At 33.2% G+C, this 26,350-nt stretch overlaps 1 protein-coding gene across 1 annotated transcript in view; it reads left to right on the top strand.

The window, feature by feature from the left end:
• Positions 1–26,350, top strand: part of WDR17 (WD repeat domain 17) — an 85,673-nt gene that overhangs the window by 20,076 nt on the left and 39,247 nt on the right. Inside the window, exons 2-7 of the mRNA XM_045552473.1 lie at positions 1,692–1,820; positions 6,315–6,498; positions 10,157–10,387; positions 18,375–18,626; positions 21,303–21,425; positions 24,164–24,348. Coding sequence (XP_045408429.1) covers positions 1,698–1,820; positions 6,315–6,498; positions 10,157–10,387; positions 18,375–18,626; positions 21,303–21,425; positions 24,164–24,348 — 1,098 coding nt within the window. The 5' untranslated portion in view covers positions 1,692–1,697. The remainder of the gene's footprint in view (positions 1–1,691; positions 1,821–6,314; positions 6,499–10,156; positions 10,388–18,374; positions 18,627–21,302; positions 21,426–24,163; positions 24,349–26,350) is intronic.

Genomic DNA, 26,350 nt, shown 5'->3' with positions numbered 1-26,350 from the left:
TAAAAAAAAGAAGTATAATTGATATGCTAAGAAATAAGAGAATATGGAATCATGTAAACTACATAGTTAAAACCATGAAAGGCAGAAAATATATGGAAGATAAAAATAGGAATAAAAGAACAAGGACAATAGAAAATAGTAACAAATATGATAGTTATTAATCCAACTATATAATAATCACCTTAAATGTCAGTGGTCTAAATACACCAATGAAAAGATAGAGATTCTCAGAGTGGATCAAAATACCCAAGACCTGTAGTATGTAGAACACCTAGAATGAACTTTAATGTAAACTATGGACTTTGGAAGATAACAATGTGTCAATATAGGTTCATCAGTTTTAACAAATGTACCATCTGGTGCTGGGTATTGATAGCGGGGAAGCTTGTGTTATGGGATGAGAGAAGACGACTATAAGAGATATATGAGAACTGTCTGTACTTTCTGCTCAGTTTTGCTATGAACCTCAGATATCTCTAAAATCAATTTATTAATTATTAAAAATGTGAAAAAAGTTAGCAGAAAGTAAAAATTTTAAAATGACTCCATTTAACTGTGTTTAAAGATTTTGTTCTCTAATTGTTTCTTTTCCAAATATAAGCTCAATGTTTGGTTAAACAGAAATCAATTTTTATTTAGACACAAATGTTATAAATAGTAATCATAGATCCACAGCATAATCTGCAAATGCCTATGTCATTCACTTGAGGCTGAAATAATGTATATTTTTAGTGAATAAGAATATTGTAACATAACATTACTAATTGTAAAAAAAAAAAGTGTGTATCTTTTTCACTTATCCGGAATGCTAATATTTGAGAAAATATCAATTTCATTAGAGGAAGAAGAAAGAATATTTTTATGTAAGATTCTAAACATTTAAAAGCACTTAAAGATTGATAGCACTGTGTTTTTATCATACCAATTTGCCTTCAAATAATTTATTTACTTTTTTTTTCGTAAATTTATCACTAGTACTGCTCAGTTTCCCTAGGAAGTTCTGTAATCTTGCTACGTGGGATGGCCTTGTCCAGTGGTACTAAAACCCTTTAGATAGGATATGCACTTTTTTTTATGTCAGAATATTACAGGAGTAAAAACGTTCCAGTTACATAATTTGCTTTTGTATAGATTGAGTCAGAGTTGTAAGTGTGCCCATCACCCAGATAGTGTGCATTGTACCCGCTAGGTGTGAATTTACCCATTCCCTCTTTCCCCCTCCCACCTGCTTGATTTCCATCCATTAAAAAAAAATGGTGAACTAATACTTTTGTAACGATCTGGATGGAACTGGAGACCATTCTTCTAAGTGAAGTATCTCAAGAATGGAAAAACAAACACCACAGATACTCAATACTAAATTGGAACTAATCAGTCAACACTTATGTGCACATATGTATGCACTTTGTATTTCGCTATAGTCCCAGTCATTCCTTACAGGCCAAGTGGCAGTTGTCATTCTTCATTTTATGATCTCTTGCTTTCCGAATTTAAATTACATGCCTTGATGTCTGTAGACATTTGGGGATTTCAACACCTGCATTCTGAAAATATAAGTTGAAATTAATAGTACTAGTAAAATTTTTGCAAGGCATAAAGGTAAGGGTTGGGGAAGACAGATGTAAAACAATGAAGGGGAAGTTTATCAAATAATGAAAATGACTGACATTTCTTCATATTCGTTTTTCAAGGCAAACATGTACCAAGTAAGGCAAGTGGGATTGCTGGCCGCTGGATGTCAGCCGTGGAACAAAGACGTATGTGCTGCCAGTGGAGACAGGTTTGCATATTGTGCAACCCTGGCTATCTATATTTATCAGGTAAAATTATGATAATTCTTTTCAATTGTTAATTTTATCAGTCAAAATTAGTATTTAACTAGTGCTTATTTTTAATTCTGTTTCGTGAAAAGCATAATGCTGTAATTTCATTGATATATAATTACTATAATTATATTTTATATAATTTACATATAAGTTATAATGATTTTACATATAATTATATTTTCTCTTCTTTGCTATTTATACTGTATTCAGTTTAAAAGTTAAACCTTTAGAAAATGCTTATATCATAATACTAAATTATTACTAAATTTAATATGAGAAAACTCTCGTCAGTTAAGAATGTTGGTAGTCCATCAGAGATCATTATATTAAAACTAGTGCAGATGTATCTTGAGATATTCCTAGGAGAAAAACTATATAACTACTTTTTTTTATGTCTTAGCTCCATTCCTACATCTATTATCAGTTCCCAATTTTAGAGCTAATGGCCTCCTGAATTTCTCCATTATAGAGGTGCCATAAGCATCTTAAATCCAAGTTCAGTCTTTCTCCTTAAACCCAGAGTCAATATCTTAGTGTCACCAGCTAACTGTTCATCTACACCAGAAATATGAGAGTTACTTTTGACTCCCTCTTTTACTTACGTCCCATATCCTCGGTAACCAAGAGTGATTCTGGTATTTTATATCTTTTAGTACCTTCTATATATCCTTCTCATCTGAACTATTATAATAATCTCTACTTCTAGTTTGCCTGCTTCTAATTTATGTTACAGTGTAATCAGTCATCTATAATGCAAATCTAGATTTTAAAATCATCCTTTGCTACTTATTGCCTAATATTAACATCCAAACTTCATAGTATGACATTCAAGGTCTTTTGTGATCTTCCTACCTCTCTCTCACTCTGTATCCCAGATATACCAAACCATTTCATTTTCTAAAACATCTCAGACTCTTTCTTGTCTTATATTAATTTTTCAGTTTGCCTACATTGTCTGTTTAGAGAACACTTTCTCTTCTTTCAAATCTCAGCTCAAGTGCATGAACTCTTTTCCATATTCTGCTTTTCCCCCTTTCTTAATGGTGAAGTGCCTGTAAAATGGGCTGCCTCTCTACATGCTTCCGTTTTCTAGAAGTGAGTCTTCCTCATCTTTGAATTCTCAAATTTTTGCACACTTTCTGGCACTTAGCAGATATTCATTAAATGTTGGAATGAATGGGTTTTTTTAAAATCTTAAAACTCCAACTCATTTCAATTAAGGGTAAAAAAATTATTGTTTTATTCTAGAGTAAAAATCCTTTTCATTACTATGTATGAGTTCATTACTAATAGTGTTATGGTATATTGGAAATTTAAGAAATAACAGCATTAATCCATCAAAATATTCATTTTCCACAATATAGAGTAAAATTTTATGTAGTCCATTCCTCAAGACTGTGGAAATATCTACTAGTCAAAATGTAACTTCATTATAACTCACATTCCTTCATTTTTGCCCCATACGTAAGATAGCACCAAGCCTTCTAAGTGCCTCCTTTCTTCTCCCATCTACCTCCTTTACACTCTGCATGCAGTTTCTCACTTCCACATTCCTCCTCCAAACTTTTCTCCTAGTCTTAACTCCCTATCTTCTTGTCATATATTTCCTCCTAAAGAAGAGGAACTTAGGCAAGGCAACCTATTCTCAGAGGTAAGGATGGTAAAGAAACTCAGTGGATAAAAGCAGAACTTACTTTTTTTCAAGTTTGTGTGTCTTCAATTTTGTGATGACATTTTATGACATATTTAGGAAGATTAAGCTGGAATTATTAATATAAAAAACCTACAAGAAAGTTTGCATGTCATTAAGGACTAAAACAAAAAATTACCCTGATTTAGAAATTAATGCAAATAAACTCAGGTGACAGTTCATTACAGTGTTCCCTATAAAACCTGTTCCAAAGTATCCCAATAGAAAATTACATTATTAAATGATGACATGTTAATTAAACATATACTAAGTGTTTTAAATGTGATTATCTAGGCTGGGCGTGGTGGCTCATGCCTGTAATCCTAGCACTCTGGGAGGCCGAGGTGGGTGGATCGCTCGAGGTCAGGAGTTCGAGACCAACCTGAGCAAGAGTGAGACCCCGTCTCTACTAAAAATAGAAAGAAATTATCTGGCCAACTAAAATATATATAGAAAAAATTAGCCGGGCATGGTGGTGCATGCCTGTAGTCTTAGCTTCTCAGGAGGCTGAAGCAGTAGGATCGCTTAAGCCCAGGATTCTGAGGTTGCTGTGAGCTAGGCTGACGCCATGGCACTCACTCTAGCCCGGGCAACAGAGCGAGAGTCTGTCTCAAAAAAAATAAATAAAAATAAATAAATAAATAAATGTGATTATCTAAATTAAAGTGCTTTGAAAATTATGCTACATAAATATAAAATGTTATAATCATTTTTAGAGGAAATATTTATTAAATAACACCTAGTGCCAATGTAGAGTCAAACTCTGTTAGTCTGTCACACTCTGGATAATGACGCTGATGTATGACAGTTTTTTCTGAACTATTAAATAATGTTCCTAAATGGCATCAGAATTTTTTGTTAACTGTTGAGTTGTATGGCACTAATACATTGTATTAAAGTACTCTAAAAGTGGAGTAATTTAAGGTCCATCTCAATGTAATGGTACAGTCCAATAATACTGAATTGTAAATATAATAGTAATGCATTAATAAATTAATCCCTACAAATAGTTCAATATTCTAAAATGTGCTTACACTATATGCATAATTTATATAGTGATGTCAGTGAAGGTCACTGATGTGCAGCATAGTTTCTTCATACATTTATTACATTATAGATTCTTCTACTGTATTTGTAACTTATATAGCTGATTTTTTTATCAGATACACTCACAATATCTACAATGGGTAATTTAAATTGCTGAATAATTTAAACTTAAAATCCTATTTATTCCTAAATGTACAGAAAATACAATTATATACTTAAACAAATCAATTTAAAATTATTGTTTCTGCAGTACTAATTAGATGAAAACTCCATTGGTACTGGTTATCTTTAATAATGTTTTCATCCAAAGTTGTCCAAGAGTAGTTGAACATAGAGAAAGTATAGAAGAGAAAGCCTTAGGAAATAATCAGGTCACTGAACAAAATTTTACATACAAAGATGTTCACTGCAGCATTATTTGTGATACAAAAATTAGAAGTTACTTAAATGTTTAACAGTAGCATAAGGGTTTGTTATTTCAATACTATTAACTAAATCTCAATTACCCAAACATTACTTGGTATTAAGAATGCAACTATGAACAAACCAAGCAAATTTGTCTTGTGGGACTTACATTCTTAGTAAGGGCAGGGAGCAGGGAGAGGTCATTAAATAAATAAGTAAACAAATAAGTAAATGTTTCAGGAAGAAGTCTGTTCTAGAAAGGCTGTAAAAACAGGTAATAGCATAGTCATGGGGAATGGGTTCTGGAGAGAGTTATGAATTTAGATAGCATGATCAGAAAACATCTTTCTGGAGAGGTGCTTTTAAACTCAGACTTCAACAAGAGAATGAATAACCATGAGCATATCAGTGGGGAGAGCATTTGAGGCCAAGGGAGCAGCAAGCATAAGGCCATAAAATGGAAATAATTTTGCAGTATTACAGAAACAAGAAGTTCAGACTGATTTCAAATTAGTTTAGCAAAATATCAAAGATTTGATCTTGTAGGGCATTGAAGGCCATGTTATCAGACAATTTTACTGCAAGTATATGATTAAAGAAAGGTTGATATAATAAAAATTTAATATAATAATGATTTTTAAAACTTATAATAACATGGTGAAAGGCTCATTATATGTTAAAGGACAAAAAACAAAAAAACAACTCCAACAAAAGGGCATATACAGTATAATCCAAAACATGTTAAAAATGATGGAGAGATTAGTTCACTAACTAATGCAGGCACGTTTACAAATGTAATAGGAAAAATGAGGCTGCTCGTTTTGTCCACTTTAATATAAAAACACAACATAATGCCCCATCTGAAGAACAAGAATATAAAAAGGGTCAATGATACCTTTGCTCTGGAAGCTTTGGGCATCTTAGTTATATAATAATGAACAGTTGGTTTTCTTAACCTAAATTTTTTTATTCAAGTATAAGTGAAAAATTGCAGGGAAAAAAAGTTCCAAAACCAAGGACTTTTCCCTCTCCTAAATAGATATAACTATGGAAAATATAATAAAACTCTGATTTATTATGCATATTGAAAGGTAAAACATTCATTTTTACTTATATTTAAGATTGATGTGTTTTATCTCAGTTCTTTCATTTTTTTAATATGGTTTCTTTCAGCTAATTAAATACATTTGAACATAAACCAAAACTTGAAATGTGTTCATATCTTTATTATTAGGTGAACTAATTGTCATGTATGTAGCTTTTTTTTTGTTTAATGTGATTATTAATGGATAGTGTATTATCTAAAAAGTAGCACTAAAATGTTTTATTTATATATTTTGTTTCAGTTGGATCACCGTTATAATGAATTCAAACTTCATTCAATTATGTCTGAACATAAAAAAACAATCACAGCAATCTCTTGGTGTCCACATAACCCTGATCTGTTTGCAAGTGGCAGCACCGATAACTTAGTGATCATTTGGAATGTTGCAGAACAAAAAGTCATTGCTAAACTCGACAGTCAAAAAGGTATGTTTATAACTCAGACTTGTTTTATTAATTAAAACATTTTTATTTCAACAAACACTATGAATACTATTAGTTCAGATTTTAAAGTAGAGTTTTCAGGCTTCCTAACGGTAACCTGTATAAGAAATACACTTTACATGGTGACTCATGTGTGTGCCTGTGTACAAAATTGAAACAAAATTTCATGAAACAATTATATTTAGAACATATGATCAACTAAAAGCATAGTCCATACTAAATAATTTCACTAATGTTTAAATATAATATAAAAATTTCCAAAATAAATACAAAAGTAATAATCAGAGAAGATTTTCTTAATGAGATAAGTAACAGGCCTTGCCTGTTATTCTAATCTTTAACATACAAGGACAATATTATGCATATATTTGATGCATTTTTGAGCTAGTTTAGTGGCTTAATTTTTAATTTGGTTGAGGTAGAAACTCCCTAATTCACACAAATAGGACTTTATGAATTTTAATAATTCATTATACTCTTTCTATTTAGCATTGGGAACTCGTATTTAATCTTGCCCCATCATGATGATACAGTTATCATCTTTCTGTGTTAAATGTCACAATAATTTATTCTCTTTTTGAGCACCACATGTAGCTCAATTCTTGATTATCATTTTGAAAGCTGATGTTGGATATGTTTTCCATATTCAGCTTCTTCCCTAAAAGATAATTATTATAATTTTGAGATTGAAAACTGAGATATGAAAATTTCACTAACTTTATTTTGTTCAAATTTCTTTATTCTTCTAAGTATGTAACAATAATACTGGGAATTCATAAGCAATTATCTTTAAATTTTATTTCCATAATAATAATAGTGTCTTTTGGAACCTTTAGATATAATCAATATATTTAGTATATTTGTTTTTCCTTGTCTTTTCAAATTTAGGTCATTAAGAATGCTGGAAATACCTCATTTTGTAACTCAACTATCACCTTAAAAGTATTTGTCAAATGAGGTTAATTTGCGACTAAGAAATTGTGAATCTCATTCGCAAGTTCATATGCCCTATTTTTAATTTTCACTTACAACAACCAATGTATTAGACAGTGAGTAAAGTTTGCTGCAATCTCTGAGTAAAATATTTTTAAAAATCAACTACTCAGTGAGCTTCCATTAACGTAATTAACAGTTTTCCTTAAGGTTTTCTGTATATCAGTGAGAAAAAGCCAAATTACTTTTGGTACAAAGCTTTGTGATATATAAACAGTGATTGGTAGCCTCAGTCAAGATTTTTCATATCTCTCGATGTTTTCTTATCACACCTATTTCTCCACGAGCCACAACTTCTATAGGTTATTCCACTATTGTTTATATTGATCCATAATGCATTTTCCCAATACTTTAAATCCAGCTTTGTGTGAGATTAATGTTAACACAACAAATCCTCTTTCCACATTTTTATGTGCCTTAAACTAAAAAAGTTGCATAATATTATTGTTCTCATAAAGTTGTAATGCAAAGTCAATACCAGGCTGTAACTACATAATAAACATATTTTCTAAATGTTATGCAAAAGTACACATTTGTATTACTGAGTTAGCACTTAGTTTATCCATGGATTTATCATCAAACACTATATACATCACATCCATTCATGGTGGAAGACTTTTTTTATGCACCAGCTGTGTGCACCATAGTTTCTTTTGCCACTGTATATATAATTAAATAACTTTGTTACTAAAAATCATATAGTAGTTAAATAAGTGTGGTAATAATTTTGGTCAATTTTACATCTTTTTCCTTTTTTGAAAATTGTCAAACATTTTTCAATAAATTCCCCATCGTATTTCCAAATATCTTCTTAATTTAGAAAGCTTTGATATTTTATTACAAAGAACTTTTGAATATTTTTCTCATTTTCATTTTAAATAATCCCTTTTGAAATGTTTTAGAGTCCATTTTCTTTTTAGGATCCAGCTGAAGCAAAGTAGAAATTTTTATTAATTGCCCTTTTTTTTAACTTTCATATACAATAGTTGAACTTGATCTTGCCTCTGTATTTTGCACTTTATTATTCTTTTTTCTAATAACTCATTTAAAGGAAAATGAGCATTAGTTTGTTCAAGTGGAAAATGTTTAAGTTGTCAGCAACTTGAAAAATGTCACACTTTGTAAAGCAGTGGATAATGCTACTTAACCTACCTCAGAATATTGTTGTGAGAATTAAATGTGTTAATATTTGAAGAGCTCTTGAAAGTGCTGGTACATAGAAAGCCATTGTAGAAGTGTTTTGTATTGTTATTATATGGCATTGTTTCTGCTTGTTTCACTTTCCTTGCTGCCTTTTTCTAAAGATGCATTCAGAGAGCCAGCATTCTGTTGTGCTTCAATTGTGCTGTGGTGGTTTGATCATACAAACTACTGTATCCCTTTTTGGGGAAATTGTACTTCTGTTAACATATCCTAAAACCACGTCAATTTTTTTTATTAGGCTTGTTCACGTATACATCCATTCAGCAAATATTTATGGAGTTCCCATTATTTGTCAGGATCTGAACTAGGCATTAGGCTTTCAGTTTCTGCCTCTTGGAGAAACTGTTGTCACAAACTGAACTTACTGTCAACCATTGAGTTTCAACTCTTGAATTCTTGTGCATATTCATTTCCTCTTCCTGGGAAATACTGCTCATTTCATATATTTTACCTCTACCCTTCCTTCTAGGTATAATTCAAATCCAGTTTCTTTCTAAGATAGTAGTCCAGTGATTCCTAAACCTTTCTGCATATCAAAGTCATTTGCAGAAGCTTGTTAAAAATAAATTCCTGAGCCCTGACTCTACATAATCTGATATGTTATATTCAATTTGATTATTGTGATGCAGTCAATTAATGTATCTGTGTTGGGAGATTTATACTCTCTCTTGAATTATAAATTTCCCATAACATTTATTTTATATATGATTTTTTTGATCACAACAATAGTGGGAACATTAACAATTAACTTTTTTATTCCATCTGATAGTTTAAAAGGTACTTTTACATACAATATTTCCTTAGCTTTCATGTGAAATAAGTGGTCAACTATTTTTATTTTTATCTCCATTTTATATATGAGGAAACAGAGGTTTAGAGAAATAAAGTGACATTTTTAGTTCATTTGAGGCAAAACTACAATTTGAATATAAACTCCTGATAAGACATGGATTGTAACAGTAAGTCCACTGTTAGGAAATCCTTATAGTAGCATGTATCTTTTCATGCATAAAATCCCTATCCCCCCAATTTACATTTAGAATCCTTTAAAGCAGAAAATGTATTCTATATTACTTTGTGTACCTAGAATGCCTAGAGAAGGTCCTTTATACAAATACTCGAGTATTTATTGCTTTAATACATAGTGTACTAAAATAAAGACCTGTATGAATTTCTTTCAATATATGAAACATATGATCACATCAGTACTACTTGAACCTAACCTAGGTATTTTTCCTTTCATCATGGAAGTTCCCTACATATGTTCTCTGTAGTCTTTGGGATTTCTTTATAAATCTGATTCCCAGCTAATAATGTGCTTTTAAAATAACGAACATATTCTTATATTTTAATTTGTTTTAGAAATGTACGATGCAAACAATGTTTAATGGTACAATCTTATGCTGTATCTCTCTATTATATATTTGCATTTAATGTATTTCAGGGATACCTGCCTCCCTTAGCTGGTGCTGGAATGCAGGTGACGCGGTGGCATTCGTTTCTCACAGAGGACCACTGTTCATTTGGACCATCTCAGGACCAGATAGTGGAGTGACTGTACACAGAGAAGCTCATAGCTTCTTGTCTGATGTCTGTATATTCAGATGGCATACCCAAAAAAGGGGGAAAGTTGTGTTTGGTCATATTAATGGAAGTCTATCAATTTTTCAGCCAGGTAAGAATTTAATTACTCAGGTTTCTTAAATTATATTTTCCTTCTCATATGTAATTTTTATTTACTCAACATAAAGACAAAAGTAACATAATTTTAATTTTAATATAGATAGTTGTTAAAATGTTATCCAGCATTGTGCTGATTCCAAATATTCATTTGAAGTAAATTTCATTTGTAGGCATTGTAATATATTCAACACAGCTGTGCAGATTTTATTTGGAATTAATTCAAATTAGTCATTTGTCCAATATTTGCATTTTTAAAGTCAACTCTTTATTTCTGCCCATTTACTAAGAAAATAACCTGAATGAACAAGGACATACATACAGCCAGAAGGTATGATGACTCATTAATACTACTCCAAAATATTAATATTTTCCCGTTTGCTTGTGAAAATGCCATTCTGATGCCACAGCTCCTTAGCAAAGGCTTTGAACCTGGCATAAAAAGGAATGATAACCCTTTGAACCCCTATCACTTAATAAATTTGACTGAATGAGTCTGAGAAATTAATTTATCTTCATTTTTAAAGTTGAAGCAGCAACAAAAAGCACAATTAAAAAATCAAAAATTACTTAAAATTGCTCTCCCCTCATAAGTAAGTATTGTTAATATTTGTGAAACATACTTTTAGCCATCTGGCATCTCTGTTGATATATTTGATTAGTGGCTAGATGGATGAAAGTGCTTTTTCAGGAACAGGGTAACGGCTTTCACAAAACATATTACATTCAGTTTATCTGATATTTATAGAAGAAAAAAGAAATTGAAGTTGAACAGAAGAAATTGTGAAAATTCAAACAAATCTTCTAGAAATCTTTCTAAAATTTAAAAAAGGATTGTGTGAAACGTTGATACATTGGGGCCACTGTATCTTAAATATATTTCAGGAGCTATTATTTACATTGTAAAGAAAGATAAAAATAAATATACATGTATTTGTTTACCACCTTCCCTCTTGGCTCTTTGTACACATCCTCGGTTGTTCCTTCTGGTTTTACTAATTTAACATGGGGACAGATTCAGCTCTCTGTTGAAGATTAGTATGAGGAGGGATCAATGAGTGTTGCTTTATTTGAATTTGTCACAGCCACTTGCACTGTTACTTCCTCCGTTACATCCTCTCCACTGGGAGCAGATTCTGTTTTATAGTTGGTCATTAAGGCTCATAGTTAAGTGACATAATTCATAGCCTTCTCTTTTTGATGTGGTGAATACCACTTTCCTCTCTGCACTCTTCATCTCTGGCAGTCTTCTTAGTTTTAGACATATAATTTAAGGACAATAAAGATGGCTGTATGCTGTGTGGTTCTCCCTCTCTGGGTTATGTTCCCAGATCCCCTTAGGGATATTCCTTCCCTTCTCCTCTGGCTGATCTGCCCCTAGAGATTTCATCAGGACTGTGACACTTTGTTTTCAAGGAATCTGTGAGCTGCCTGAGATCTGAAGATGATTATGAATTGTTTTTAGTTTGGTCTAAATTGTATTCTAGATATTTTTTGTATTTTTTGATTTATCATTGTGGCCATTTCCTTTTTCACTGTCTAGGACTGTCCTCTTTCTTGCTTTGTTGTTATTAGGCATCTCTGACAGTTTTAAGTCATAGGATAGGACATTGAGACAGTGCATTTTGTATCAAAAATATAAAACGTTGAGACATTTTATGCTTATTTTGACATAGAAAATATAGGGAAGATAAAAGGCCTACTTTACTTTTATCTATCTTAGGTTTTCATCGGGATAGGAGGTATAATATTTGAATAATATGAGCTATGTGCCTTCCAGAAGAGGTCATTTTTTCTAATAACTTAATTTTCCAGTTGTTAAACAGTTATTTGTGCACCTATAGTCAAGTCAACAAGCGCTACTTTTCTAGATCCATGTGTTAGTTTACTAGGGCTGTTATAAAAAGGTATCACAAACTAGATGGCTTTGAAAAACAGAAATTTATTGTCTCACAATTCTTGAGGCCAGAAGTATAAATAAGGTGTTGGCAGGGCCATGTTCTTCCTGAAGGCACTGCATCTTAACGTGATCATCTGCAAAGACCCTAATTCGACATAAGATCACATTCGCAGGTACTGGGGGCTAGAACTTTAACACCTTTTTGGTGGGCAGGGGGACACAATTGAACTCATAACAACCCTTAGCCTTATTTATTCCGTAGGATTTATTGAGCAGTTAATATACACAAACTATTATGAAAGGTACAGTCCTTCTAGGTGTTTTCCTTTTGGATATACCTGAGCTAATGGATCACGAAGGAAACACTACCTTTTAATTCTGAAACTGCATTCTGGATTGTGAGTTTGAAACTCTGAGACTGTTAACATTAATACTGACATTGTTAGGATTCTTTGCATGAGGAGTTGTTAACTTTACCTTCTTAATGACGTATTGGCACCACAGATGGTTTATTTCTATGTTATAACATAGGATTCTGTCCTCCAGGTTTTTGCAGGAACCTATGACCTCAAGCTCTTTGTTGTCTAGTCTTTCTCTCATGAAAGAAAAAATAAATATTCATGGAGAACTCCCCACAGTAATGCAGTTCATCCATCATTTTTAAATCAGCTATTTTTAAACTGTGCTTTGTATGCTCATATATTTATGTGTGTGTTTTGGGGGGGCTTCATAGGTGATCTAGCTGGGCTGTAAGTTTCTTCTTTTCCGTTTCAGCCTGAATTGCACAGTTTTATTCACAATTCAGATTTCTTTTTTCTGTGTTACGTGTTGGATTTTCATGTAAATATTCTCATATGGAGAGAGGATTCCAGGGCAAAAAAGTTGGAAAACTGCTTTAGCTATTTCAAATTGTATTCTTAGACCAAGTTCATCAGAGAACTTTTTAAAAAATTTTCATTATAGAAATGTTTAATTGAATTGATTTTGGTATTTGAATTGGGATTTGAATTATCCCATGATTGTGCATTAATGTACACTAATAATGCATTAATTATGCATTAATAAAATTTGCATTGTTTTATTTTAAGAATGTTGCTGATGACATTGTTCCTGTGTAACATTATTACATAGCGGAAAAAACAAACTCAGTTTCTTCCTACTATAGTCTAACAACACACTCTGACACCAGATGTGTGGGCATTTTTCTCCCACACAAGCAAGCAATCACTTGTGCAACAGACACCAGCTGGACATCCTCCAATTCAATTCTGATACTACCTACCTGGATAGTATCTGTTCACACAGCCTGAGAGCTCAGTCCAGCAAGACCGCCCCCCTCTTGTAATGCTGACTGCAAGCCCCTAATGCTGATTTTGCCTGTGCTTCTGAACAACTGACTATAAATTGGGGTCCATTCACACAGCCTCCTCCTTAGGTTCGATTAGTTTGCTAGATGGCTCACAGAATTCAGGAAAACACTTACTTACATTTACTGGTTTATTATACAGGGTATTATGAAGGATATAGATGAAAAGATGCATAGGACAAGGCTTGTGGTAAAGGATGTGGAGGCTTCCATGCCCTCTCCAGGCACACCACCCTCCAGGAGTCTCCAAGTGTGCAGCCATTTAGAAGTTCCCCAAACAGTGTACCTTTTGGGGTTTTTTTACTGAAGCTTCCTTGCATAAGCATAATTGATTAAATTCATTGCCCATCGGCGATTAGCTTAACCTTCAGCCACTTTCCCCTCCCTGGAGGTTGAAGGGCGGGTCTAAAGGTCCCAACACTCTCATTCTGCCTTGGTCTTTCCAGTGACCAGTCCCCATCCCGAAACTACCCAGGGGCTGCTGCCACCAGTCAACTCATTAGCCTACAATAAGATACTTTACAACTTTGGAGATTCCAAGGATTTTAGGGATTGTAATACCAGGAAATGGAGATGAAAACCAAATATATATTTCACAGTATCACCCCTTTTAAAAGCACACAGGAGACATTTATTTCTGGTCTCACTTTGTTGCCGCCCAGCCAGATTCATTTGCCCACTGCCCAAGAGGAAGCCAATACTCTGAGACCGCAGGGTTTATGGCAGAGAAAGAGTTTATTCCGTATAGCACCAAGTGGGGAGATGGGAGAAATTTCTCAAACCTGCCTCCCCAAGAATTTGTGAGGCAGGGTTTTTAAAGACAGTTTGGCATAGGCAATTGAGTCTGCTAATTAGCTGTGTTCAGGGAAGACCATAGGGTTGTAGAAATTGTCTTCTTTGCTGACCAGGTTTTGGGCAGGGGTCGCAAGGGTGGGTCAGCTATTCCACTGGAATGTGGGACCTGGAAGATACCTTAGAAACTACTCCTAGGTTTCAAAAGTGTGATGTTCTTTATGGAGAAAGCTAAGAATCTTTATGACCACCAGCTGTGTGGCTCCAGAGTGGCAATTATAGAGGGACGAATGGGGACCAGCTAATTATCATTACTTTTAGCTAGGTCCTTACCATAGCTCTTGCCTTGCACCCCATTGTTGATTTGTCTAAAGGGTGGTTTCAAATTCTAGGAAAAGTTGTCCTTCTCCTGAGCAAATTGTTGTTTCAGTTTGCTTTGCTTTTATCCTATGGACATTGTGAATTGTGTGTCATTTTATGATTTCATAACCTCAAAATCAAAATTTTGACAGCTATACAATGACATTATTAACTTAAATAATAATTGACTGAAAACAAGAGAGTCACACTCAGTTGAGGCTTATTAAGCCAAGATTTTAAGGAGCACCCAAGAAAAACATAGCCCACCAAGTATCTGTTGTGGACTGGGCTCTCCAAAGAAGAGGTTGAGAACTTCTCATTTAACAGAAACAAGAGGTGCACAGGAAAAAAGAGGGGGAGGGGTGAAGGCGGTGAGAAGTGTGGCAATTGATGTTATTCTTGTGAAGTTCTATTTGGTGCTCAGTAAGAACTTTCAAAAAAAGAGAGATAGAGAAATAGTCAATGTTGTGAATCTTCTCAGGGAAGGTACAAGAGTGATCCTATCTCTTCCTTGGTTTGCATCTGTGAAGATAAACTTGTAATCAACATTTAAGAGTTTATTTAGGCTCCAGTCCTAAGGTTATAATTGACATGCACTCATTTTATAGGGGCTGTATATTTTGAAGGGGTTTTTTTAGGGCTGAAGGAAATAAGAAATATTTTAACCCAAAATACATTTATTTGTCGTATTTTGAGATAGCTGTAGGCTAACAGGAGTACTACTGCAAGGCTGTCCAGGTGGGGAGGCTGGGAGACAAATTGCATTTGTAGAGAATCTCTATCAAAAGCAGCCATGCCCTGCCTATTTGATCTGGAACAGGTTTGCTGAGTGTCTGACACCCTTTTAGGGTCTGAATAAAACATTTCCGTGAGGGCTGTTATTGAGACTTAACCTGCATAACAAATCCACCTTGCCAGCCAGGCTTTCTTTCTCCCTCCCATACCCAGTCTACCAAAAACAAAAAAACAAAAAACCTCTGTTTAGTCATTTTCTAAGCCCCTTCATTTCTTAAAAGAGGACCCATATACCTCACTGGGGAGAGGATGGCAGTGCCTGTGTGACTCAGCTTTCAAGCTCAGTTCACCCTTTTGGCATAATGAATTTTGGGAAGTCTTGAGATTTTTATTTGGCCCTGCCCAAGGTTTTTGTACATACGCTTTTGTCTGTATCTTGACAACACAAGTTGCCTGGTATTTGTTTAATAAAATAGAACACAATAATAATATCTTGTATAATATAAATAAAATATTATCAGCTATTGTTCTAATAACTGGCTATAAAATTTTATAGGTTCATTTTTCTATCTTTTATGATAAAAATATGAGGAAACCAGTTAGAAAAGTAAATGATGAATATAATTTATGATTTTGGCTGCAAGTATGGGGCTTTGAAGCAACAAGATTTAGATGTTCTAGCATTACCGTTTCAAATTTTCCCATGTTTCATGTTGCTATTTGTTTTGAGTTTTTTTTTTTACATGTTGTAATATTTTTAATAACCCATGCTTACTGGCATATTGAAATACCTAAATATTACTTAAGAAACAGCAAGTAAAGGTTTGGTTAATAAGTCATTTTTATAACTCTCTCAACCTTGTAATGATTAGCTATATCAATATGTATCATTGTTTATTATATCAAGTAGCAATTTGGCAGATGCTTATATTGGGAAAAAAAGTAAACAAACTTTTCTTGATGGTTATTTAGAAAATTTAATAAAGCTGAATAAAGGAAATCTCATATCCATCTTCTATGATTATATATGCAAAAATTCTAAATAAAATACCTATTTAAAATCAACATTTTAAAGATTAGCATATCCTGATGAGCTTATTTCAAAACCAGAAATGACAAGATTTTCAATTCACTTTACAAATATCTTATATATCCAAGGAAAACAATTTTTTTCTCCTTTTATAATCTGATATGTCAAAAAGTTGTGTAATTATGGGATTTCAGCAAAAGCTGTAGTATCTTTCAATTGTGTTATTAAAAACATAAACATTTCTTTAAAATTTTTAATACTTAGAACTAATTGGTACTTCCTGTTAAGACTGTAGTCCCTAAATTATGTTGTTTTACTGCCTCTTTTTTGAGAATGAAAGGACTGGCTCATTGGAGTATCCTTGTGGTACATCAGCAGTATTAATTTTTTCTATATTTGCAGTTGTGTATATATAATTTACAAAGAACAAGAGAATTGTTTAATGGTCCTTTGTTTTATTTAATTACACATGCTTTATCTCCCTATTTTTCTAGCCTCCCTATTTTTACTGGTAGTCAGCTGTGAATTATGATTATGATACACGGTAAAGTGAATGAGGAAGGAATAACAGTAAATATTGATATGCTGTTTATAATATACTACACTGTTCTAAGCATTTTTGTCAGCTCATAATCTGTTCTCAGTTCTTGGTGTGCTCTTGGCCAGAGAATGGCCAGACACACCAAAAGCAAGGCAAGAGTGAAATGAAGTTTGTTGAGAAAGGACAAGATAGGCTTACAGAGCAAGAGCAAGATACAGGTTCACAGAGAGCAAGATACATTCTCCATAGAGGAGAAGGGACCCCTCTGTCATAACAAAAGGCCTTTGGTTATGGTCTGGGGTCTTGTTTTACAGTGTCTAGGCTGGGCCCTCCTCATGGTTCAAACATCACCGTTGAACCATTTGGATGGACAGTTGGGAGTTACATAACCTCAGTCTTACTACACTTGTGGGTTTCCCATGAGCCTCTCTGAAAGCCCATTTGTGGGGGTGAATGTAGATTTAAACTAATGACATGATAATTAGCCTTAGGTTGTTCTAGGTCACCTTCCAGACCTATTCTACCTGCTTGGCTCGCTGCCTAGGGAATCCTCTGCATTCTTTTGCGGTTGGCAAGCTAAGTTCTGATTGGTAGAATGGTAGAGTGTTTCCTTCTCCCCCAAGTGTGGCAATTGCTTGGGGCACCCACCTTTGTCCCCAGGAGGGTCTACCTAACACTTTAATCAACTAACTCATTTAATATTTTTGAAAACCCTTTGAAGTAAGTATTGTTATGTTCTCCCTTATGAAAGTAAAATTAAAAAAAAAAAAACTGAGGCACACAGAGATTAATTACCTTGTCCAAAACCACAAAGCTAGTAAGTGGGGGAACTAGGGTTGGACCTAGGCAGTCAGCCAGGGCCAGTATCTATGCTTTTTAATCACTACATGATGTTCTTCATTTCCATAAGCATTTCCCCTATTCACATAGCTGCTGTGACTCAGTGAAATTTGTAATTGTTGACAAGATAGAATGTATTATTTATCTGTGTCATTTTCTTACAGCTTTTCAGTAAAAAATAGGAAAAACATTCAAGCCACTAGAGATTGCCAAGGCAGAGGATTGAGTGTGACTTTCATCATTAGGACAACTAATTCCCCTTCATTCACACGTCAGTTATGCCTTCTGCATAAAAATGCCAGATTTGTATTCTCAGTACTGTCATAGATAGGTAGTATGCAAGGAGAAAATTAATGTCATCTAAATTTTGGATCTTTTTTGTGAATTTTTTGGAAATATTTTATTTGTATTTTAATAGGTAATAAAAATCAGAAACATGTTTTGAGACCTGAATCTCTTGAAGGGACAGATGAAGAGGATCCAGTTACAGCCTTAGAATGGGACCCACTCTCTACTGATTATCTTCTTGTGGCTAATTTGCATTATGGAATTCGCTTAATAGATTCTGAATCACTTTACTGCATAACAGCATTTAATCTTCCCAGTGCAGCAGCTTCTGTACAGTGCTTAGCCTGGGTTCCTAGTGCTCCTGGAATGTTTATAACTGGAGGTGAGCTCACCCCTTTTCTCCAAAGTTTTAAATATGTGTGTATTCTTTCATTGAATTATGGAAATTATAATCTTTTATTGGTTAATTTTGTGTAAAACTTATTTATTATAGTAAATGCCTAGTGTAGTTTTATTTATATTGTATGTCATTAACATAAATACAAATAGAAATGACATTAAGGCCCCACTGTTCCAGGTTTCTGCAAATACTTTGAAATATGTATGTGCACGCATGTGAGTATGTCTGTGTTTGTTTGTGTGCGAAAGACAAAGACAGTTCAATTTCAGGCATGGCAGGATGGCAATTAAGGTACTGACCAGAAAAACAATTAACCTGGATGGGACCTTTGTTGTTCTGTCTTAGTCTGTTTTGTGTTGCTATAACAGAATACTGCAGGCTGGGTAATTTATAAACAATGGAAGTTTATTTGGCTCACAGTTCTTGAGGCTGGGATGTCTAAGAGCATGGCACCAGCATCTGGTGAGGGCCTTCGTGCTGCTGAAGGCAAGAGAGGGTAAGAGGGAAAAAGCAAGAGGTGATCTAACTGGCTTTCATATTAATAACAAAGCCACCCTCATAATAAGTAACTGACTCCTGAGAGATAAGGAGTTTAATCCATTCACAAGAGTAGAGTCTTCATGGCCTAGTCACCTTTTATTAGACACCACCTCCTAATACTGTTGCATTAGGCATTAAGTTTCCAACACATGAACTTTGAGGGGCACATTTAAACCATAACACTGCCTGATAATTTTGGCAACCCATGACAGATTTACCTAGTTAGATCCAAATATTGCAACCTAGCTTGAAAATGAAAATGGAATTTGGTACCATGAGTTGAAAGGATGCTCCTTCACGGTGTCCTATTCATGAAAGAATTAGCAAAGCTAAGTAGTGATGGGGGATAGGAATATGGGAGAATTTAGGAATAGTAGTTAGAAATTAAATGACTCTCTACTTTTACCATTTCCTTAGGTTCAAAGAGAAAGTCTTCTGAAGAAACAGTACTTTCAGCTACTGTATAAATGCTTCTAATATTTGCTTAGTGTAAAATAATACACAAATATTATTTATCCTGTCAATATTTTAAAAGAAATTCTTTAGTACTTAACATTATACAGTTGGCCTTTTGTATCTGTGCTTCTGCATCTGTGAATTCAACCAGCTGCAGATCATAAACATTCAGAAAAAATATTCCACAGAGTTTCAGAAAGCAAAACTTGACTTTGCAGTGGACCAAGTTGAAGTCACATGAATGAAGTGATGTGTAGGCATTTTATTAGGTATTATAAGTAATATAGAAATGATTTAATGTATAGAGGGGGATGTGTGTAGGTTATATGCAAATATTGCACCACTTTATATAAGTGACTTGAGTATCCAAGGATTTTGGTATCCGTGGACTAAAATCTATAGTCCTGGAACAAATCCCCCATGGATAAAGAAGGGCAACTGTACATGAAAGTAAGTGGATTATTAATTTATATATCTTAATTGCCTTTAATTTAACAGGATATAATTAATAACAGGCATGGAAAATTTTAAATATCTATTATTATTGAGATATACATCACATATCATAAAATTCATGATTTTTAAAGTATACAGTTCAGTGTTTTCTGGTATATTCACAAATTTGTACAATCATCACCATTATCTAGTTCTAAAATGTGTCATCATTCCCCCAACAAACCCTGTACCCATACCCATTAGCAGTCATCTTCCATTACTCCCTCCCACAGTCCGTGGCACACACATGTGCATACGTAACTGCTCATCTATTTTCTATCTCTGCGGATCTGCCTATTCTGGACATTTTATATAAATGGAATCATTCAATATGTGGTCCTTTGTGTCTGGCTTCTTTCATTTAACATAAGGTTTTCAGGATTCATCCATGTTGTAGAATATATCGTATTTCATTTCTTTTTATGGCTGAATAATATTTCATTATATGACTGTGCCAGGTTTTGTATATCCATTCATAAATGGATAGACATTTACATTGTTTCTACTTTTTTGCTATTATGAATAATGCTGCTATGTACAAGTTTTTGTGTGGATTTATGCTTGTAATTCTGTTGAGTATCTACCTAGGACTAGACACATTGACTCATATATTAATGCTATGTTTAATCATTTGAGGAACTGCCAGACTATTCTCCAAAGCAATTATTAAGGTGGGATTTTTGGAAGAAAGAGGAATTTCTACCTGGTCTTCAGGTATATTTGCCAATCCTTATTTAGCTGAAAGTGGACAATGGAGCAGTTTACAAACATTTCAAAAGAGGAAGGATTATTCAACATTAGAGGTAGAGAGTTTTCTGTGACTGGCCATTTCCTAGAACAAGTGTGTGTCAACGGGGTGCTTTTTGTGTAGTCAGATTCTTACAATGGTCTTTATTGGGGAAAGCTTCCAAAATAGGCAGTTTCTAACCCTATAAAAAGGTTTGGAACAGAAAAAAAAAGTAGTAAAACATGTCAAAAATTTAAAGGTTAAATAGCTTTTCAACTGTTTCTTTGATTATATTACTGTATGGTTTTATTGATTGAAGGATGTCAATAATTAGTGCTAAAAATCCGACATGTTGAAATTTTTATCATTACTTTTGTGTCTAGGCATTTTAGTTTCAAACAAATTTTTTTTGTGTATGCTTTGTTTCCTGATCTGCCTAGATTCTCAAGTGGGTGTTTTGCGCATTTGGAATGTTTCAAAAACAACACCTGTTGATAATCTTAAATTAAAGAAAACAGGATTTCACTGCTTACATGTACTTAATTCTCCTCCAAAGAAAAAATGTAAGTAAAAAATATCATCAAAGCTTTAATTTTTTTTCAAATTGTCTATCAAATAAAATGACTGATACAGTGATATAAACATATCAAATACTACATTACATGCTACTGCAAAACAATTTTTGAAAAATAGCCTTTAACAATATATGCGCTGAAGGAACCATCAAAGCTATGCAGTAACGTATATTATTAAATTGAAAACATTTAGAGCCAAATTATATTTGTAAAATGCTATTAAATGAAAATATTCAGATAATCTCAAATAATCTATATGAGGAAGATGGAACAATGGTACTGGTGAAAATAAGTTAGAAATATCAAGAGTGATGGGATTAAATAAAATTTATCTGAACTGGAATTTGTTTTAAACATGGCTCATTTACAATCTGCGCAGTTTATAACAAAGTTAAAATAATCTAAATATTCAAATTATAGGATCTAGAACATATAATATATTCCATGTTTGAACATGAATTGTCACTGAATTAGTAGTTTTTTTGTTTATTTTTGTGTATTTTTTCTGACTATCATTCATTGCTTCTGTAATTAGGAAAAATAAAGCACACTTAAGCCATAAAAGAAAAAATCTGGAAATTTGGGGGAGGTTTGGAATTAGAATGTTTCTTAAATAGAAGGGAAAAGAAATTGACTTCCTGTTAAGTCTACCATTATTATTCTGTGTGGCTGGTAGTGTTCCCATTTTGTGTATCATAAAAAATGTGGGATAAGGAATTTAGTGATTGAAAAATGTAGAGTAATTGATGCCTCCTTACTCACTGCTCTCAATCTTTATAATATATTAAGTAATTAGCAATGGCTATCCAAAGTGTTATTTTGGTATCTAATTTAGTGAGCAATGGGAAGTAGTGGGAAATCTCTATATTTGAACCTCCAGCCTTTCCACAAATTTAAGCTTTTCTGTAAAGTCCTAATACTTCTAGAGCCTAGAAACTGGAGCATCTAGAAATATTAGGACTGGAGAAGTAATATGCTGGAGGCTGGCATGTTGTTTAGGTATCATGCACTTTTTTGGTTGTTGTTAACTTCTTTATTTTTTCAGTGCCTATAAATTTCCCTGTCATGGAATGCCTGAGATACCACAGATTCTTTTCTTTCATATTTTTTTCTCGTTATACAGGTAGTCCATGTCCATTAGATAAAACTCAGAAAATACAAAGAAGCACAGACCAATCTTGTCATTTTTGAGTAATTCCTTTCAGGTTAAACTTCTAGGTTTTTTTCCCCAATTTTTTTAGTGTAACAGAAAGTATGGAAAAAGAACAATTGTGAAAATGAAAACTTTAAAAGGTAGACATATTCACCAAATTCTAAAAAATGGGAATTATAAATAAATTGGTGTGTAAAGGTTATCAAAACCATTCATGATGTCAGCTAATTAAAATATTAGAAAAACCAGTCATGGATAATATTAATTTTTAATGAAACTATCAGCAAAATGTCATTGAACCAAGTTGATTACTACCAAGTGCCTCTTTTGTTATTGGTAGTTCATTCTAGTTTGGACTTCTGTCATTCTCAGATTCTGAGAAAGGAGTATTATCCATAATTAATGCAATAAGGAAGACTTTATTATATTTTAATCAAAAAATCAGGGAAATATTTTTGTATATTCCAGAATGTAATTAATAATAGATTGGTCTAATAATTTATAGTGGTATCATTATTTTGGAGTATGTTTGCAAGAAAATATTCACATTCTAAGGAAAAATTTCTTGAAGAAGACAAAATATGAGATAAAGAATATACAAAAATTAACTAAACAAAGGGATATTTACGTAATTGAAAGGAGGAGAAATGGAAGTCAGTGAACAGTAAAAAAGAAAGAAAGAAAACCTGAGGAAGAGAAAAGGAAAATTAAGATGCAAATGTATGTCCAACAGTGTTGTGATTCTTAAGTGGAGTGCTAAATTAAAGTAAATTATAAATAATCTCAAAAATAATTATTTTCGTTGGCCTGGAAGTTAGTGGCAGAGAGTTATTTCTTTTAAAAGAAAAAAATTTACATGCATATGTTTGTGTGTATGAAAGGAGGAAATAAGCTATTATGTCAGTATTTTGAAGGAAGCTTCTGATTCAGAAATAATCATGCTGTGTTTTAATTTATGGGGAGATAATAAACCAAATATTCACAACAGATTGTAATTCCTCACACACTAATTTTCATCCATTTGCTCCATCTGTACTTCTATACACTTCTTCAAAATAATATCCAACTTTGTGTGTATGTTTCCACATCTTTTGGCAATGCTGAAAAAGTGCTCATGTGGCAGAAAATGTGATCATTGCCTTAAAGTTTGCTGATACAGGCTGGGTGTAATGGCTTATGCCTGTAATCCTAGCACTATGGGAGGCCGAGGTGGGAGGATCACTTGAAGTAAGGAGTTCGAGACCAGCCTGAGCAAGAGTGAGAGCCCTGTCTACTAAAAATTAGCCGGGCATCCTGGCACGCACCTGTAGTCCCAGCTACTGGGAGACTGAGGCAAGAGGATCACTTGAGCCTAGGAGTTTCAGGTTGCTGTGAGGTAGGCTGATGCCACAGCACTCTAGCCCAGGCAACAGAGTGAGACTCTGTCTCAAAAAAATAAAAAAAATAAAAAAGTTTACTGATACAGATTCTGGATTTTTTAGCAAGTGAAGAATCTTTATAAATTAAACCCTGTTGTTTTATTCCAGTGGGAAGCTGTTGGTATAAATGTTTGTGTTTTTTTCTTCTTTTTTAGTTTCAATCCAATCTCTAACCAAAAATCACTATACATCCTCAACGAGTGAAGCAGTTCCACCCCCAACTTTGACACAGAATCAAGCATTTTCTCTTCCCCCTGGTCATGTAGTGTGCTGTTTCTTGGATGGTGGAGTTGGACTTTATGATATGGGAGCTAAAAAGTGGGATTTTCTTAGGGACTTGGTATGTCTGTGATCATTCCTTCTATTACACACAACGCTTATTTTGTGTAAGCCCACAATGTTTACTTTTATCTGTATATTAATATTATTAAAATTATTTTTGTAAGTAATGATATATTAGGAGTTTATTTTGGTTGGTTGAAACTTTTTAGAAAAATGTATAGAGTGATGATGAAACTGTTACAATAAATTTTAAACATTATACTTTAATATATTAATGTCTACTTATGTTTTGTGTATAGTGGAAAACTGCATAACTGTACTATATTTTGAAAACAAAATGAGAATAGAATATTCTTTCAGGAGAAAGGACAAGTCAGTCTCTGCAAATTATTGCAAGCCTTATTGTTCTCATTTATGAACTGAGTAAGGTTGGATTGTGTGCTTTCTAAGATGTATTTCTAGAATTAAAGCGTAATAATTCTATGATTTTGCGAATTCCATTCTTACGATAGTTAAGCCTCTGTGGAAGGTAGAATACAGCCTCTCTGAGGTTCCACATTTTTGTCTGGTTTTGTTCTGTTATATCCCCACTGCCTAATATAATGCCTGGCACATAGCAAGACTTTATTAAGTTCTGTTGAATGAATGAATGAATGAATGAATGAAGACATGCAATAATACATATTGTATTGTAATTAATATATGTCAAGAAGCATCCTACTTAATTCTCCCCAGTTTACAGTTTATAAAAATGCCTATGGTTTTTTCCATAGGTTTGAATTAGACTAATCTAATCTAGACATTTAAGAAATTTTCAAATGTTGTTTTCCTGTGATCTCCCTTAGAAAAGGAATCTAGAGCTGGAATTGTCCTTGTAAGAGAAGAAGGAGAAAGAATCAATAATATGGTATCATTTCAAGACTGCTCATTGAATTTTGTACTCGAATGAAAAAATTGAACTATAGCAAAAATATTTTTAAAACAATGTATAGCTTAGTGATTTTTAAATATTCTTTGTGGATATTCATTAGAAGATGATTTAATTTTCTTTCCATTTGAACTTTTTTCATGGAAACTCTTTTCCAGTGTGGTAAACTTTTTATATATTTCAAATTAGTCATTTAGTTTCAAATAAATTTATGAAAAGGAAGGGAAAAAAATACACAAGAATACTTTTAAATCTATAAAAAGTTATATAAGTAATATAGAAATCATGTAGTCTGAATTCAATAGATTTCATTAAGCTACATATTAAAATATGTTTTAATTAAAATCTATGTTAAATTTATAATTCTAATAAATACTAAAAAAATACTCGTATATAAATTATTTCTGTGGCTTTTCTTACTTTAAAAATGTCTGTCAGTCAGAAGAAGGCAGTCATTTTTTTCCTTATACTTTCTGTTATCTCAACATAGGCCCAAATTTGAAATTACTAAAAGTATTACTAGAAGAAACAACTGAACCACTATATGTATAAAGCCTCTCCAAGATCAAATTACATAGGATAAGAAAAATATTCATATACATTCTAAAAGGCATACTTCCTTATGAATGTTTGCTTGATTAAAATTAAGAAAAATACTACAGAATTTTCTTCTTTATCCTACCTTCTTCTTGGTAAGAAGAAAACAGAAGAAAAATTTACAATTTTGTTCTCGCTATGTGAATTTTCAGATTTCCGAAAATGAAATTTGAAGGCATAGCAGTGAAATAACATTTAAAAATGCATGTACAGTCCCTGCCTTAGGTATGTTTTTACTACTGGAAATGACCACCTGGAACAACTCCAGCCAGATGAGCTGGTGGCTGTAACAACCTCTCTTCTTTCCCTCTTGCTAACCCTTGAGATTTTCGTTTCCTCTGCCTTCCACCTAAAGGAGAGACTTTACAGCACTTTCGCAGTTTCTGAAGGGTTGTGATTTTGGGTATTAATGGAAGTACATAGAGTTTAAAGAGCATGCTTCTCTACCTTTACTACATTAGTTGAGAAATAGAAAGCCCTGTCCCTGTACTTTAACTCCCTCCGTAGATCCCAACATGTTATAGTTTCTGTTGCT

The sequence above is a fragment of the Lemur catta genome, chromosome 5 (assembly GCF_020740605.2).
Source record: "Lemur catta isolate mLemCat1 chromosome 5, mLemCat1.pri, whole genome shotgun sequence".
NCBI classification, from domain to species: Eukaryota; Metazoa; Chordata; class Mammalia; order Primates; family Lemuridae; genus Lemur; species Lemur catta.
Note: the sequence above shows the minus strand (reverse complement) of the source record. Positions and strands in the feature narration are given on the sequence as shown.